Source organism: Gopherus flavomarginatus, chromosome 3 (assembly GCF_025201925.1).
Source record: "Gopherus flavomarginatus isolate rGopFla2 chromosome 3, rGopFla2.mat.asm, whole genome shotgun sequence".
Classification (NCBI taxonomy): Eukaryota; Metazoa; Chordata; order Testudines; family Testudinidae; genus Gopherus; species Gopherus flavomarginatus.
In genome coordinates this window covers 284,789,024-284,804,498 of record NC_066619.1, presented here as the reverse complement: position 1 = coordinate 284,804,498, position 15,475 = coordinate 284,789,024, and the positions used below count along the sequence as shown (strand labels likewise).

Below are 15,475 nucleotides of genomic sequence, written 5' to 3'. Positions count from 1 at the left end.
AGTTCTGGAGTGGCCTGTTATCTTCTCGAGAGTGGAGGCTGTTTCTTTAACTCTGCCCTGGGTCTAAGGCAGGTTGGACATGCGTTGGACATTGGGATCCTGTTTAAACACTAAAGAAAGGACTTTCACTGCCAGAACTTGTGGAACGTTATCTAAATCAGTCACTGAGTCGGTTGAAGTGTCAGCAAAGCTGATCCAAATTAATCCCTGGTGTAAAGGCACTGGTGTCAGTGGTGTTGCACCCGGGAGCTGACTCTGGCCCTCAGTGCTTTACTGAATTCAGAAAGTTATGAGAAGTTGATGGTTGACCCCAGATGAAACCTGCCCAGGAAGTAAAAATAATTCTCGCCTTAAATAGCACAAGGAACTCACCCACAGCACCACTTTGAGCCAGACGCTCCCACCTGCTGGTATCTTTCAGGGTGGCTGTCCCCATGTGAAGGCAGGACTTGGAGAAGTTGATACCCCTAAGGGGGCGGCCTGCCAGTTGTCACTAGGATGCTGGGAGAGAGAGATGTGATCTGAGCACAGGCCTGGGAGCAGGAAACTCCTGGAAACTAATCCCGCTGCTTCAGCCACTGTGGTGCAGGCAAATCACTTCTCGTCTCTGTGCCTCGGTTTCCCTGTCTGTAGCGGGGTGGGGCCTGGGGGGAGAGGAGAGGAGCAGGGTGCGGGACCTCATGGCAAGGGGGTGCTAAGGCCAACCAGCTGGGTGACCTTGTGAAGAAAGCAGAACAGTCAGAGGCAGGGGAGCTGGCTTCTGTTCCTGGCTCTGCTACCATGGTCACTTTGGGCACATCCCTTCACTGCTGTATGCCTCGGTTTCCCTAGCTGCAAAGTGGAGACTGTAGCAAGCACCTCACCTACATCGTGTGCGGTGTCAGACTCTCCTGGACGTTAAAAAGCATTGGGGGTCCTCAGCCAGCCAGCGTCGGAGGAGTTCAGAGCAGTGTTAGGGAATTGCTGTGAGTCAGGGAGCAGGCTGGGACCATGTGCCATCGGATCATCAGCAGATTGCATCGTTCAAAACACGTGTCCCCAAATGTCTGACAATGGATCTGTTGGGAATATTCCTATTAGTGATTAGCTGTATTACAATAACTTCCAGATACCTCACACGTTGCAATAACTTCCAGAGGCCCCAGGTGCTAAATGCAATATAAACACTAGGGCTGCCAACCCCCCAAGATTGTCCTGGAGCCTCCAGGAATTAAAGATTAACCTTTAATTCAGTGATTCTCAGCCAGGGGTACCTGTACCCCTGGGGATATGTGGAACTCTTCCAGGGGGGACATCAACTCATCTAGAGATTTGCCTAGTTTTACAACAGGCTACCTCAAAAGCATCAGAAAAGTCAGGGCAAACTAAAATTTCATATAATGACTTGTTTATACTGCTCTCTATATGATACACTGACATGTAAGTCCAATATGTACATTCCAACTGGTTTATTTTATAGTTTATGGTAAAAAATGAGAAAGTTGGCAATTTTTCAGGCTGTGACACTTGTATTTTGATGTCTGATTTTGTAAGCAAGTCGTTTTTAGTTGAGGTGAAACTTGGAGTACACAAGACAAATCAGACTCCTGAAAGGGGGGACAGTCGACTGGAAAGGTTGAGAGCCGCTGCTTTAATTAAAGATTTTACCATAGACTGAAACCTCCAGGAATGTGTCCAACCAAAATTGTGAACCCCAGTAAGCACCCCAAGACAGACACACTCCCTGCCCCAAACAACAGTTACTGATTAGCATCTCCTCTGTCCAGGAGGGTCTTTTTTTATGCACTCTGAATTCAAATGGGTCCCTTCCCCTTTAAGAGCTGCTTCACTGTCTGTCTGACAAGTATAAATGTGCCAGCTGGGAGCAGAAAGGAGACAGGGCTGGCTGCAGGGACATAAGCCATCCGGGAGGGAAGCAGGCAAGCCCATCCCTGGCTGAAGGAATGCTCAGGGTTTTCATTCTCCATGCTGAAAATGTCCAGACGCCGGATACAGACATCAGTGACTCTTACTGTTCTGTGGTGTTTGAAGGTAAGAGCCCTGGGTTTGCAGGAGGGAGAAAGGCGCCATGGAAGGGATTGAGTGGGCAAAGCAGGGAGGAGCACTCTGCAGCCTGCAGCTGGCACTGCCAGGTGGGGAATAACACAGAACCTCTCCCCTCCCGCTTCCCTTGGGAGGAAACAAGCACTTAAAACCAAAGGGGAAAGTTGTATTGTTGGACAGAAGAATAATGTCGCCTCTTCTTTCTGGCCATTCTTGGTCCCCGCCCACCCAGGTCCTCTGTAAATACTGATGAATGAAGGCACCCAAACCCCTCTGGTGCCATTGCCCCCTTTTACAGACGGGAAATAGAGGCACAGAAAAGCAGCCTGAATTGCCCAGGGAGGCTCATTCTGGGGCAGAGAGGGGAGCAGAACCGTGGGGTGGAGTAAATCCATGGAGGTTAGCAGAGGCATGGGTGTGCCTGAGAGCAGAACCTGGAGGCAGGTTTCTGGGCATGGAAGAATTAAGGTTGTGTCCTGTGAAGGATACATATTGGAGTTGATTGACGGATGGAGGTTCTCCCGGACGCCTTTGGCTTAGATGGGGGTTCACTCTGTTCTCTAGCTGTAGCATATTGTGTCTCTAAGCTTCAAGGGCCCAGTCCTGTGAGGTGCTGAGTGCTTTTGTTGGCTTCAGTGAGAACTGAGCACCTCGTGGGATCATGCCCTAACAGGGAGTGAAAATCCTGGGCTTTGAGCTAATGGTCTATCCTGGGGATTTTTCCAGGCTGCAGAGACAGCCTGTGGTTTCCAGATCAAGTTACTGCAGCTCTCTTTTTTTAACACTTGAGTGCACTGAGGGGGCCTACATGTCTAAAATCATTCTGGGTCTTCCCATGTTGCATTCAACTTGCCCTGCGCCTCAGCCCACCTATTCCCACTGTGTTCCTGTGCCTTCTCGCCAGGCCTCTGCATAGCCCCACAGTCACAGCTTCTCCGTGAGAACCGAGTCTATGACGATGCAAGAAAACAGCCGCTGGTAAAGCCTCCAGATCATTTCATGCTATTTATAACCCCTCTCTGCGGCTGCACTGCCCACCTTGGCTCGGTGAAAAATCTCTGCTCCTGCAAATTGATCCACTCGATTCTGATGGGGGAATCTGACTTTGCACACAGATCCTGCAACCAGATAGGTTCCACCAGGGTCTTAAGTGGGGACAGGGCCCCAGCATGGGGGTGAATTTCACTCCTAGTTTGACTCACTACAGCAAAGCACGCATGGGAGATTTCCTGGCAGGATTTCAAAGGGAGGGAAAGCGAGTGAGCGATTAGATAGAAGGCATGGCCGAGTGGTTAAAGCATGAGAGATGGGGACCTGGCTTTTATCTTTCAGCTCTGCAAGTGACTCACTTTGTGACCACAGGCAGGTCATTCCGCTGTCTGTGTGCCTCAGTTTCCCTTCTGTGAATTGGGAGAGATTTCCCCCACCCCACACGGGGTTGGGAGACCAGGCTAACACTTGCAAAGTGTTTTGAGCCCCTCGGAGGGAGGGTGCTGTGGGTGGGGAGAGCTGGGTTCTGAAGGCAGCACCCCCAGAGATTCTGGCAGCTGCAGGAGGGTGCAGGAGGTGGAAATGGGTCTGATCTCCCTCACGCTGCTGGGGAGGGACGGGACTTGCTCTTCCCCTGCACTCGGGAAGCTCCGTCTGTTTCATTTGCCTGGCAGAGCCTGTGCTGGACTCCGTCCTGCTGTGTTGTTTCTCTCTCTCTCAGCACTGAGTGACACAGGCCTGCTGTGCAGCCCAGCCTCGAACCACGGCCCAGCTGTGGCGTTTGGAGCAGTCTGCCTGCAAAGAGAAATGTGCCTCAGTCAGGACATTTATTTTAGTTCTCCTAGAACAGGAGGGGCCCGAGTGGCTCGTGGGTCTCTGGGACACATTTTCCCTGCTTTCCTGCTCGCCTCAGGACTCAGCAATCGTTAGTGGGGCTCCAGGGCTGAGCTCCCAGCTCGCAAAACCCTCCCGAAGCCCTTTCTGTGTCCTGCAGCCACCCCAGCCTGGGACGGAGCCCCTCAGAGCTTGCAGCTGAGCAGGGAAGGGACAACCCAGGCCGGTGCAGGGTTGGGAGCGCTCGAAGGGACACATGTGCCGCAGAGAGCAGCGTGGGTGCTCAGCAGGGGGTGCTCTCCCCTCCAAGTCAGTGCTGAGCGCAGCGCTAGGAGGGAGGGCGCTGCAGGGAAGGCTGTAGATGAGGCTGTAGGTAGGATGACCAGACAGCAACTGTGAAAAATCGGGACGGGGGTGGGGGGTAATAGGAGCCTATAGAAGAAAAAGACCCAAAAATTCGGGACTGTCTCTATAAAATCGGGACATTTGGTCACCCTAGCTGTAAGGGCCACTGTTATCTCAGAGGGAGGGAGGGAGGATGTAGCAGTGGTTGTGCCGGCCTGGGTTCGGGTCCTGGTTCTGCTCCAGACTGGCTGTGTGACCTGAGTCTCTCTGTGCAATGGGAGCTCTAGCACTGCCCTACCTCTTAAGGATCTTGGGAGTTAAAGGTCTGAGGTGTTCACATCCTACAGGAGTGGGGCCATTTTAAGTTCCTCAGAGGAGACACAAGCAGAGATCCTGGCCACTTGTGATCATTACAGATCCTATGGCACCTTACAGTAGCAGCATAAGTCTTGATTTCCTGACCACAACACACTTTGGATAACTATATTTTGGTACCCAAATTTCCCCCTGCAACATCACTAGGACTTTTCTTCACTTTCTGATGCATAGTAATGGCGTGTGTTCCACCCCAGAGACAGTTGCACTTCAGTGGCAGACCAAAGCTTACAGCTAAGCAGTGGCTGGACATTTGAGCAGTGATGGGAGAAGTGATCCAGGGGATATGAGGTGTAGCGCAGTTTGCTTGCAAATCACTTGGGATCCTTAGGGTTGAACCACATCATGGAATGTACAATATTGTACAGACCTGGAATGCATGTCTGCTGTGCCCTTGCGGGCTGACTTCCCAATGGCCTGCAGGTTTGTGGTCGCAGGAAGGGAGGGAAGGATCCAAATACTTGGAGATGAGCTTTGTTTTACTAACAGCGTCCCACCCCAGTTACTGTTCAGGAAGCTTTTCTTGCCAGGGGCTGCAGGTGTCTCCTGCAGAGATCGGTGTCGTGAACTGACGCCTGCTCCCAGGGCCGGCCTTAGGATTTATGGTGCCCTAGGCGAGATTATTCAACTGGTGCCCCTGTGCCTGATCTGCTCTTAGCAACACAAACATAAGCTTATAGTATTGGAAAACTTGCCACATTCACATTATTAAAACCAGTTTAACTTAATTAAGCACACTGTAATGCTGATGGACTAGCACTAAAGAAGCAGCACTATAGAAAAAATTCTGATATGACAGAATGATGCAAATAATATATTTTTTTAATTTATCAAAATTTTATTGGAAATTTGTATGAAGAGGTATTGAAACAAAGATTTGTTTTTAATTAAAAGCAATCTTTCTGGCTTTTTTGGCTGCAAAATCAGTAATAATGTCATCATATGACAAAGACAAAGTCGTGTCTTGTTCGATCGCAAGAACAGCAAGACCAGTCAAGCGTTCCTGACTCATTGTAGAGCGGAGATAGTTTTTAATGAGCTTTAGTTTTGAGAAACTCCGTTCTCCTGATGCTACTGTTACAGGAATTGTCAGTAGAATACGAGTGGCAATGTACACATTAGGATATATGTCAACAGGTTTGCGGGTATGAATAAACTGTACAATGTCCATCACCGATTTTGCATGTGGCAACATTGATGACAGTGTACTCAATTCTTCGTACAGTTCAAGTCCATTTAAATCAAAACTATCATCGTGCTTCAAGAGGCTCTCTAGATTCTTGCACTTTGTCATTAGTTGCTCTTGTTTTCCTATTTCTTTGAATTTAGTTATGTCATACAAAAATCCAAACTGTTCATGGTGTACTTGCAAGGTATTAAACCTTTCATCAGCAGCAGATACTGCTTTATCCATCACAACATTAAAAAATTCAACCTCAAATTTCTTTTCTGGATCGTCTATGGGCATGATCTGCTGTACAGATTCTTCACAAAGAAGTGTCCCTGGCCTTATTAACTATGTATTTACTTTATGAAAGTTGGAGAAAACGTTGTGAAAATGTAAAACATTGGCTGCCCAACTTCTGGGCTGGCAAAAGTTATACTGACTCACAAGGGGAAAAAAAAAGCAGGAGAATCTTAGTACAACATATGGTCACTCTATATCAGGGGTCGGCAACCTTTCAGAAGTGGTGTGCCAAGTTCACTGTAATTTAAGGTTTCTCGTGCCAGTAATACATTTTAATGTTTGTAGAAGGTTTCTCTCTATGTCTATATTATATAAATAAACTATTGTTATTATCTAAAGTCTTGGCCACCGGTCCTGCTCAGGCCACTGCCAGATGAGTAAATGAAACCGCAAACTGGCAGCGGGCTGGTGGCTGGAACCCTAGACAAGGATCCCAGGCCCTGCTCAGCCCGCTGCTGGTCTGGGGTTCTGACCACCAACTCCTGCCAGCCAGAATCCCGGCCGCCAACCCCCCCTCAGCCCGCTACCAGCCTGGGATTCTGCTCACCCAGGCTGGCAGGAGGCAGAGTGGGGCTGGCGGCTGAGCTCCTGACTGGCAAGGGGCCGGCAGCCGGAACCTCGGAGTAGCAGTAGGCTGAGTGCTGCTGGCACCCCAGATTGGCAGCAGACTGAGCCACTCAACCCCCCACCGGCCCTGCTCAGCCCGCCACCAGCCCACTCAGCCCGCTACCGGCTGAGTGAATGGAACCCCAGGCTGACAGCAGGTTGAGTGGTTCAGCTGGCCTGCTCAGCCTACTGCCAGCCTGGGGTTCCTTGGGGGTCCCCAGGCCAGCAGCAGCTGCTGAGTGGGGCCGATGGCTGGTATCCCAGCTGGCAATAGGGCAGCAGCCGGAACCCCAGAGCAGTGATGGGCTGAGCCGCTCAGCCTGCTGCTGCATACCATCAAAAATCAGCTCATCTGCCACCTTTGACACGTGTGCCGTAGGTTGCCGACCCCTGCTTTATACACTAGTAAGGAGATGAGCATATTACAGTTGTTGGAGGGCTCTTATCAGGAGTAACAGGCTATAGGAAAGTCAGTCAACATTTTTTGTTTCTCTGATGAAAACTGACCCACTCCCTGCCTCAAACCAAACCTGTCACTAATAATTGTCAACAACTTAATTTTCTGTTTTTGGCTAAGATATTGATTTAAAAAAAATATTGAAATTGGATTCAGGATTGTTAGCAAGAATTTTTGGCAAACAAAGTTGTTAAATGACAATCTAAATGGCAACACAGTACTGCTTTCATGCTTGGCTCACCCCCCAGCCCGCTGGTCCAACAGCTGCAGTAGAGGAGGAGATAGGTGGAAAACCGCAGGACCCCAAAATCCACCTCTTGGGGTGCAGAGTGGCAACAGCAGCAGCAAACCCTCAGGTCCAATCACACGCCAATGGGCACCACCACCAGCCTTATGGACCATGGTGAAGTTAGCACAGCATCTGATCTCAGGGCCAGGGCACCCATGGAGCCACAGCAGCTCATCCTGCCCTGTGCAGCTCCCCCCGGATGAGATGGATCGCTGGCAGCTGCCAGCCGGGGGGAGAGGCACTCCCCAGCTAGGGTGGCCAGATCCAGATGTCCTGATTTTATAGGGCCAGTCCCGATATTTGGGGCTTTGTCTTATATAGGCACCAATTACCGCACCTAGAGTGACCAGACAGAAAGTGTGTAAAATCAGGACAGGGATGGGTGGGGGTGGGGGGTGGGGGGTAAAAGGAGCCTATACAAGAAAAAGACCCCAAAATTGGGACTGTCCCTATAAAATAGGATATCTGATCACTGTACCCCAATCCCCTATCCTGATTTTTCACACATTTGGCTAATCCCAACCCAGCCCTGTGTGACATTCCAATTCTGGCTGCCTGCCCAGGAAGTGAGTTATTTCACTTTCATTCCTCAACAGGCAGCCAGCCAGCCCTCCCCCAACCTATCCCCCAGCACCTCACCCAACCCAGCCCTGATGGAGGGGAGGGAGGAGAGAGAGAGGGGTGCTCCTGGGGAGGAGGGAGAAAGGAGGGGGTGCTCCGTGGGACGGAGGGGAGGTGAGCTCCTTTCCCAACCCCTACCCCACCTCCCCTTCCCAGAGACCCCAGCAGCCAATCCCATTCCTCAGACTGTGCTGCATTCGGCTCTCTCTAGGACCCAGCAGCCCTGCTTCTACACTGTCTGGGCTGCCTGCAGAGTGGTGCCCCCAGGCAGTGTGAGGCCCTACGCGGCTGCCTATTCTGCCTATGCCTGAGGATGGCCCTGCCTGCTCCACCCTGCAGAGCGCTCTGCCTGGGACCGAAAAATGCTGGGTCTCCTGCTGTAGGAACCTGTGACTCCCCGTTAGCGGCCGTGCTTCACGGCTTCTGGCACAAGGCTGCACTTTCGGCTAAAGGTTGCTTGTTTCCTCTAAGGCCCCTTTGCACGGCTCTCCTCATACAAAAGGGCTGGAGGTGGGGGGAAGTGACACCAATGCCCACGTTAGGAAGGGCCCCTGGCTTTGCCAGAGGGGTGCAAAAGGGGCCTGGGTGTAGGACGTATGGCTGTGGCGATCCCAGCGGATTTCAGAGGCAGTGTCATTCTACACTGGGGCAAACACAAAATCTTTTGAACATTTTCGTGGCAACTGACCTGCGTCGAAACGGCCCCATTTCACAGGAAAGCAGACGGGTTTGATCCAGGATGCGGTGGCCTAATGGCTAGAGGACTGGCTGGGGTGGTTGGAGACCCGGGTGCACGTCTCTGCTTTGCGTGAGTCACGGCAGAGCTTTTCTTCACCCATTCAGACTCCCCCCGCAATGTTCTGACCGGCTCCATTTGCCTCCTGAACTCCGACATGAGAAACTAACTGCAAAGTGCCTTCAGCCCTGGCTGCTTTAGAGAAACGGCGATTCAGGACCCTTGTGTGGCCTGATGCACTGATGTAATGTGAGGCGCATACCAGCATGGCTTCATCCAGCCATTGACTGGAGCAAACTGCACAGTGGAAACCCTGCTTTCCGTACTGGCCTAACTGCACAGCTGCCGTTCTACCCATGCAAAGCCTCTAAGAGAGGCAGGGTCTCGGTCTGAGCCCTGGCCTGTGGCTTTGAGAACTGGCGATGAGCAGAGGGCCGGGCAGCCAGAGTTGTCCGGAGTTGGAGGAAGACGCCTAGTGCAGGGCAGCGACGGGGGTTAGGTGTGGCCTTAGGTATCAGCTTCATTGAGGATCTGGAAAAGGGAGTAATGTCACTTGGATAAAATGTGCAGATGAGGCTGCACTGGGAGAAGGTGCAGCCGAGGACAGAGAAATAAACCCAAGGGGCCTGCAGAGACCAGGGACTCCAGCAGAAAACAACCAGGAGATTCAAGCTGGAAAAGTGCAACCAGTCCGCGGGCAGGGGAGCAGGCCCCACAGGAGAGGCTCAGGGGGAATCTGATAAGCAGTGACACTGACAGAGACCTGGGGCTGCGATGGGGTGGCAGACTGGCCAAGAGTTTGCAATGAAATAAGTCAGCAGAAGAAGGGGCCGGTGCCATCTTGGGCTGTGCAGCAGCCATGCCTGGAATCAGGGCTTTAGACAAATCCTGACCGAGCAGAGGGAGTTCAGAGCTGTCTGGCTGACCCAGCCCGTTACTGGGGTATCTCAGCAGGCGTTCGTGTATTTATTCTCACCCCTTGCCCCTGTGAAGTAGGGAAAGGCTAGCCTCCTCATTGTACACCTAGAGAAACTGAGTCACAGAGAGACCAACCGACTGGCACAAGGTCCCCCAGCAGCACGGGGAATCAAATGCCAGTGTTTAAAGTACCAGGCTAATGCACTAACTACTAGATCATCCCCCCACAGCCGAGCTATAAAAATATCCCAGGAGGCTGAGGGTCGGGATGAGGCAAACCCGGAAAAGCTGAATCTGTAAGGACTGGCTGAGCCACGCCAAAGGGGGTGGCGATGTGAGACCAGCGTCCACGTCTCAGACAGGGGCAAACACCAAGGAGAGAAGGGATATTCTCACTCATCAGAAGCCACTGGAGCAGTAATGGCATGGAATTAAGAAGGGGTGAATTTAGAGTGAATATCAGCAGTGCCTTCCGGCCAGGGGTGTGTGGAGTCGTGCCTTGAGGGGGAGCAGATGGGAACTCATCACCTGAGATGCTTGAAACCCAAGTGCAGCAAATACATAATAGGGGACAATTCTGCCCTGACCAGGATTGGGACCTGGGGAGCTAACAGATCCTGCCCCGCTCTGCTCTTCCTGGTGTTGTTGCAAAGTGTGTCTCTTGCACACGAACAGTCTGACTTCAGAGGTGCTGAGCACTTGCAGCTGCCTGTTTCAGAGGTGCATGGGCAGTGCTTCCAAAAATCAGGCTGGAGATTGCGGCCTCCAGGAACACTCTGCTTGTGCGCGCTGCCTCTCGCCGTCTGAGTTTCTCTCCCTCTCTTTTTATTCCCCTCTGGCCTGCGCCTGCCAACGCTGAGCTCAGGTGCTGGGATAGGCTACAAATAACCAGCAGCATCCGGAGTCACCCTACCCCTGACGTGAGCCCAGCCTCTCTTGCTGCTGCCACAGGTCCTGAGAAGGTTGCACTGTGGGGCTGGTCAGGGACCAGGGTTTTCAGCCATGAAAAACATTAGTGACAAGGATTTAAAATAAAAAATAAACAGTGAAAATGTTTGTGTGTGTCAAAAAATGGAAAATGTTTAAATTCCCTCAAGTTTTGTTAGCAAAATAAATAAACAATTTAACCACCCCCCACAAGCCTGAACAAGTTAGACAATAATAGAATGTTTTTTCTTTGGAAATGTCCATTTAGTAAAAAACCCTCCATTTTCCATCAAAACCCAAAGAATCCACAGAAAATTGTTGAGCGGCTCTATTCCACGGCTCTGTGCCAGGCTCTGACCTTCACGGTTCTTTGGCTAATGACCTCTCTGCTGCAGGAAAATGGACTTTCATACTTGTGATCTTGGCAGAAACTGCAGGGGATTTCCTGGTTATATGCCCCCTTGTACAGCTGACTCTTGGGTAGGGAATATCACTTGGCATCAAGTAATACAAATGCTGATTTACCTTTTACCAAAGGACCTTACAACACTAATAATGAGGAAAATTAATAATTTTGCTTTTCTCAAGTATCTGATGCCTGGGGGGACCAAACCTGAGGCACTTAGGTGTAGATGTTACAAGCCGCTGTAGTTTGAGCGGACGGACCAGATCTGTTAATTGCAGACACTGGAGACTCAGAACCGCTATATGTGGTGTATCCTCTAGAGGGGGACAGAGAACCACAATATATTAGTGTGAGTTACATGGCTCTCGTGTAAACACTGATGATCAGGGCCCTACCAATTTCACTGCCCAGCCGTGAAAAACGTGTCATGGACCATGAAATAAGCCTTTCCCCAGGAAATCTGATCTCCCCAGGCTGCTGGGAGCTAGTAGACAGCTAGCTGGGAGTCCCTACACAGCCGCTCTCGGAGGGGGGAGGAGCTCAGACCCACCTCTGGGTCCCTTTTGGGTTGAGACCCCCACGGTTACAACACTGTGAAATTTCAGGTGTTTGAGCTGAAAAAGCGAAATTGATCAATTAAAAAACCCTCCGGCTGTAAAATTGAGCAAAATGGACCATAAATTTGGTAGGGCCCTACTAATGATTTAACCCTCACTCATAAAGCCTGTGGAGTGGATCGGTATGATCAGATGGGGAAACTGAGGCCCAGAGAGGTGGAACAATTTGCCCAGAATCACACAGCAAGGGAATGGCAATAGCCAAAATCCTGACTCCCATTCTCCTCCCAAGCCACTAGACAATGCTTCCTGCCACACCTGGGTGTGTCCAGCCAGCCTGCAGCACCTGGGGGTGTCCAGCCAGCCTGCAGCACCTGGGGGTGTCCAGCCACCTGCCATACCTGGGGGTGTCGAGCCAGCCTGCAACACCTGGGGGTGTCCAGCCACCTGCCGCACCTGGGGGTGTCCAGCCAGCCTGCAGCACCTGGGGGTGTCCAGCCACCTGCCATACCTGGGGGTGTCGAGCCAGCCTGCAGCACCTGGGGGTGTCGAGCCAGCCTGCAGCACATTCTTAATGGAAAAAGTGCATGTTGTATAAACAATGTTTCTCAGTTACTACCTGCTGGAAAATTACACAACGCTGCAGTTCAAAGGGTGTCTCATCACCTTCCTCTGCTCTGGGTGACTAGAGGAGGATGAATGGGGAAGGGAACTTGTGGGGAGAGATGTAAGGAGGGGGGTACACCAGGCTGGCTGAACTAGGAGGTAAAGAGGATTCAGTATAGCTAATGGCAGCTCTCTGAAATCTGGGGCCTCCTATGCCCAAGCGCCACAGGGAGATTTCAGCCCAGGTAGAAAGCCAGCATGAGGTCCTGTGCCCTGCTTCAGTTCCCTGCTCGTGTGGTAGACAGACATGGGTTGTTCATAAAAATATCCAATAGCATTGGACCAAAAACCAGTTCCTGGGGACCCCTCTGGAAACAGCTCCCCTCTTTGATCTTTCCCCATGAATAGCTACATTCTGTGATCCATCAGTGAGCTGGTTGTTAATCCATCCGGCATGTTTCCTGTTAATTCCATACCATGCAAACATTTCAATCAGAGTGATGGGGCTTGAAGTTGGAGCTAGACAAACTGAGACTGGCAATAAGGGTGCACATTGTTAGCACTGTGGGTAATTAACCACTGGAACGACTTACCAAGGGCTATGGGGGATCCTTCATCATAGGCAATTTTTAAATCAAGATTGGATATTTTGCTATAAGATCATCCCTAGCTCAAGCAGGAATTAATTCAGGGGAGTCCTGTGGCCCGTGCTGTGCAGGGAGTCAGACTAAGTGGTTCCGTTTTGGCCTTGGAATCAACGAATCTATGGTACTAAGTCAAATGTCTTGGCGAAACCCGAGTATACTCCATCAGCGCAGTTGCTATCAACCAAACCTGTCCTATTATAAAAAAACCCAACAGGTTTGTTCAGCAACACCCACCTTCCTTGATACTGTGCTGACCGGCATTAATTACAGTCCTAGCCTCTCATTCTTTGTTGACAGAATCCTGAATTAGCCGTTCTATTATTTTACCTGGGATCGACGACAGGGTAACCGGTCTATAGTTCCCTTTGTTGGACCTACACTGACTGCCGGCCAATCCTTTGGAATTTCCCCAGTTTTCCAAGTTTTGTTAAAAATGAACCTTTATGGCTCAGAGAGCTCCTTGCATGTAAATTATTGGGGCGGTATTAATAATTGCTCTTTCCAGAAAATAGTTGCTATTTCAGCACATCACAAAATGTCGTTTGTGTTCTGATCTGTTCGGCTTCACCCCTTTGCAAACAAGCAAAACCTAGAAAGAAAAAAACTAACCCACAAACAGACTGTGCAATCTTCAAATAATAGCCAGTGAATGAAGATTTCCATAGCACAGAAAAGCTGAAAAAAGTGTTGATGAGAAATCTACCAGATCTACCCAGAAGATTAGAAAGAAATACCTTGCAATATTTCAAACCCTCATGCTCCACGATAGCAAAAGCCTGAGGACTATAGCTTATTTAGAAAAATATTGCTCATTTTATGATTATATTTAGTACTTACGTAGACTTCCTCTTGATTTAATTTGTCTGTGGTTAAGTAACAGGTGAGTCGATTGCATTCTCCAGTGCTGGGTTCAGTGCCACATTGTGTGTTCCATCCAAGCTGTGCTCTGTGTTGTGTGATAGATTTAAAAGGAAACCTTCAAGACACTTTTAATAATTTAAAGAATAATTTCATTACCTGCTGTTGTTTCTAATTTCCTTTTCTTTTCTTCTCTGTTTCTTTCCCGTATTAAAAGTGACTTGCAAAGAAAATGAAAATAGCTTTGTGCCTCCAATCCCTTGTTCCTTTTCTCTCTGTTTTACTGATATAGATGGAAGGAGATCTGGAAGGGTAGCGTTGCCGCTTGTTTTATTTTTTATCTTAATAGTATTGGGAAACTCCCATCTTCTCTTCCTTGGTTTTGCTGGATGATCTCTTGGAGACGTGAACTGTGAGCACACTCAGTGCGTGTGGGGAAAAGTGTTTGAATTTTAACAGAAACCTAATTTCTTACAAATGTTTACTGAGCATTTGAGTTTGTTAAATAAAAACAAACAAACAAAACCCTGATTGTTTCCAACAGCTGAAATAAAAATCACTCCTTTTCTTAGGACCCTCTGGCCAGGAGAGGTAATGTGCTCCTGGGACATGTAAACCGGGGACTCTCGAGTAGGAGCAGAGAGGCTGTTTTAACTCTGTATTTGGCACTGGTGAAACTGCTGCTGGAATCCTGTGTCCAATTCTGGTGCCCACAGTTCAGGAAGGTTGCTGATAAATTGCAGAGGGTTCAGAGAAGAGCCACGAGAATGATTAAAGGCTTAGAAAACCTGCCCTACAGTGATAGACTCAAGGAGCTCCATCTATGTAGCTTAACAAAAAGAAGGTACATGGGAGACTTGATCACAGGCTGTGAATATTAATATGGGAACAAATATTTAATAATGGGCTTTCAATCTAGAAGACAAATGTATAACACAATGCAATGGCTGGAAGTGGAAGGTAGACAAATTCCGGCTGGAGGTGGCCATTTTTAACAGTGACAGTAATTAATCATTGGAACTATTTATCAAGGCTTGTGGTGGATTCTCCATCGCTAACAATTTTTAAACCAAGACTTGATCTTGTTCTAAAAGCTCTGCTCTAGGAATGATCTGGGGGCACATCTCTGGCCTGGGCTATGCAGGAGAGCAGTCTGGATGGACCCAGTGCTCCCTTCTGGCTTTGGAGTCTAGGAATCTCTGAGGACTGGAGCCAAGGCCCATTGAACTTACCATAGACTCTGCGGAGGGCAAACGGCTTTGGGTAAGACACTCACTGACCTCAGGGTGGAGAAACATCAAAACATTTTTAAAGTAAAAAAAATCAGATTTTTAATGTAAATAGGGTATTATATTGAAATTAAATACAGGCTTTTTATTTTTTAAAAATAAACCTATTTACAACTAAATCTGAAACTGATAACGTATGTTAAGCCTAAACTTATTGTATGCCATGAAAATCATGTAAATGAAATACAAAACCAATATTAAGTAGCACACATTTGCTGCCAAGTTTGAAGGAAAGTCATGTTACTGAACCGGGGGAATTAACTGGCTAAGGACCTGGAACCAGAGGTTGTTGAAGGGACTGAACTGGCTTTTGACAGCAGTAGCCTCTTCGGCAGGCAAAGCGAGACAATTTTTTTCATTTCATTTATTTAGCTGGCTCAGTTCAATAACTGGTGTGTTCACAGTTAAGAAACCAAGTGGGAGCTGAAAAAGCAGGAAAACTTGTTTTCCACCCCCAATCCATTAATGCAGAGTAGGTGTGAGAGGAGAGACCTACTTGTTCG

At 49.2% G+C, this 15,475-nt stretch overlaps 1 protein-coding gene across 3 annotated transcripts in view; it reads left to right on the top strand.

Moving 5' to 3' along the window:
• Positions 1 to 1,880: 1,880 nt before the first annotated feature.
• The window catches only part of DYSF (dysferlin), a 326,279-nt gene continuing 312,684 nt past the window's right edge, over positions 1,881 to 15,475 (top strand). For all 3 annotated transcript variants that reach the window (XM_050943290.1, XM_050943287.1, XM_050943285.1), the window contains exon 1: positions 1,881 to 2,031. In XM_050943290.1, the coding sequence (XP_050799247.1) occupies positions 1,944 to 2,031 (88 nt within the window). In that variant the 5' untranslated portion in view covers positions 1,881 to 1,943. The remainder of the gene's footprint in view (positions 2,032 to 15,475) is intronic.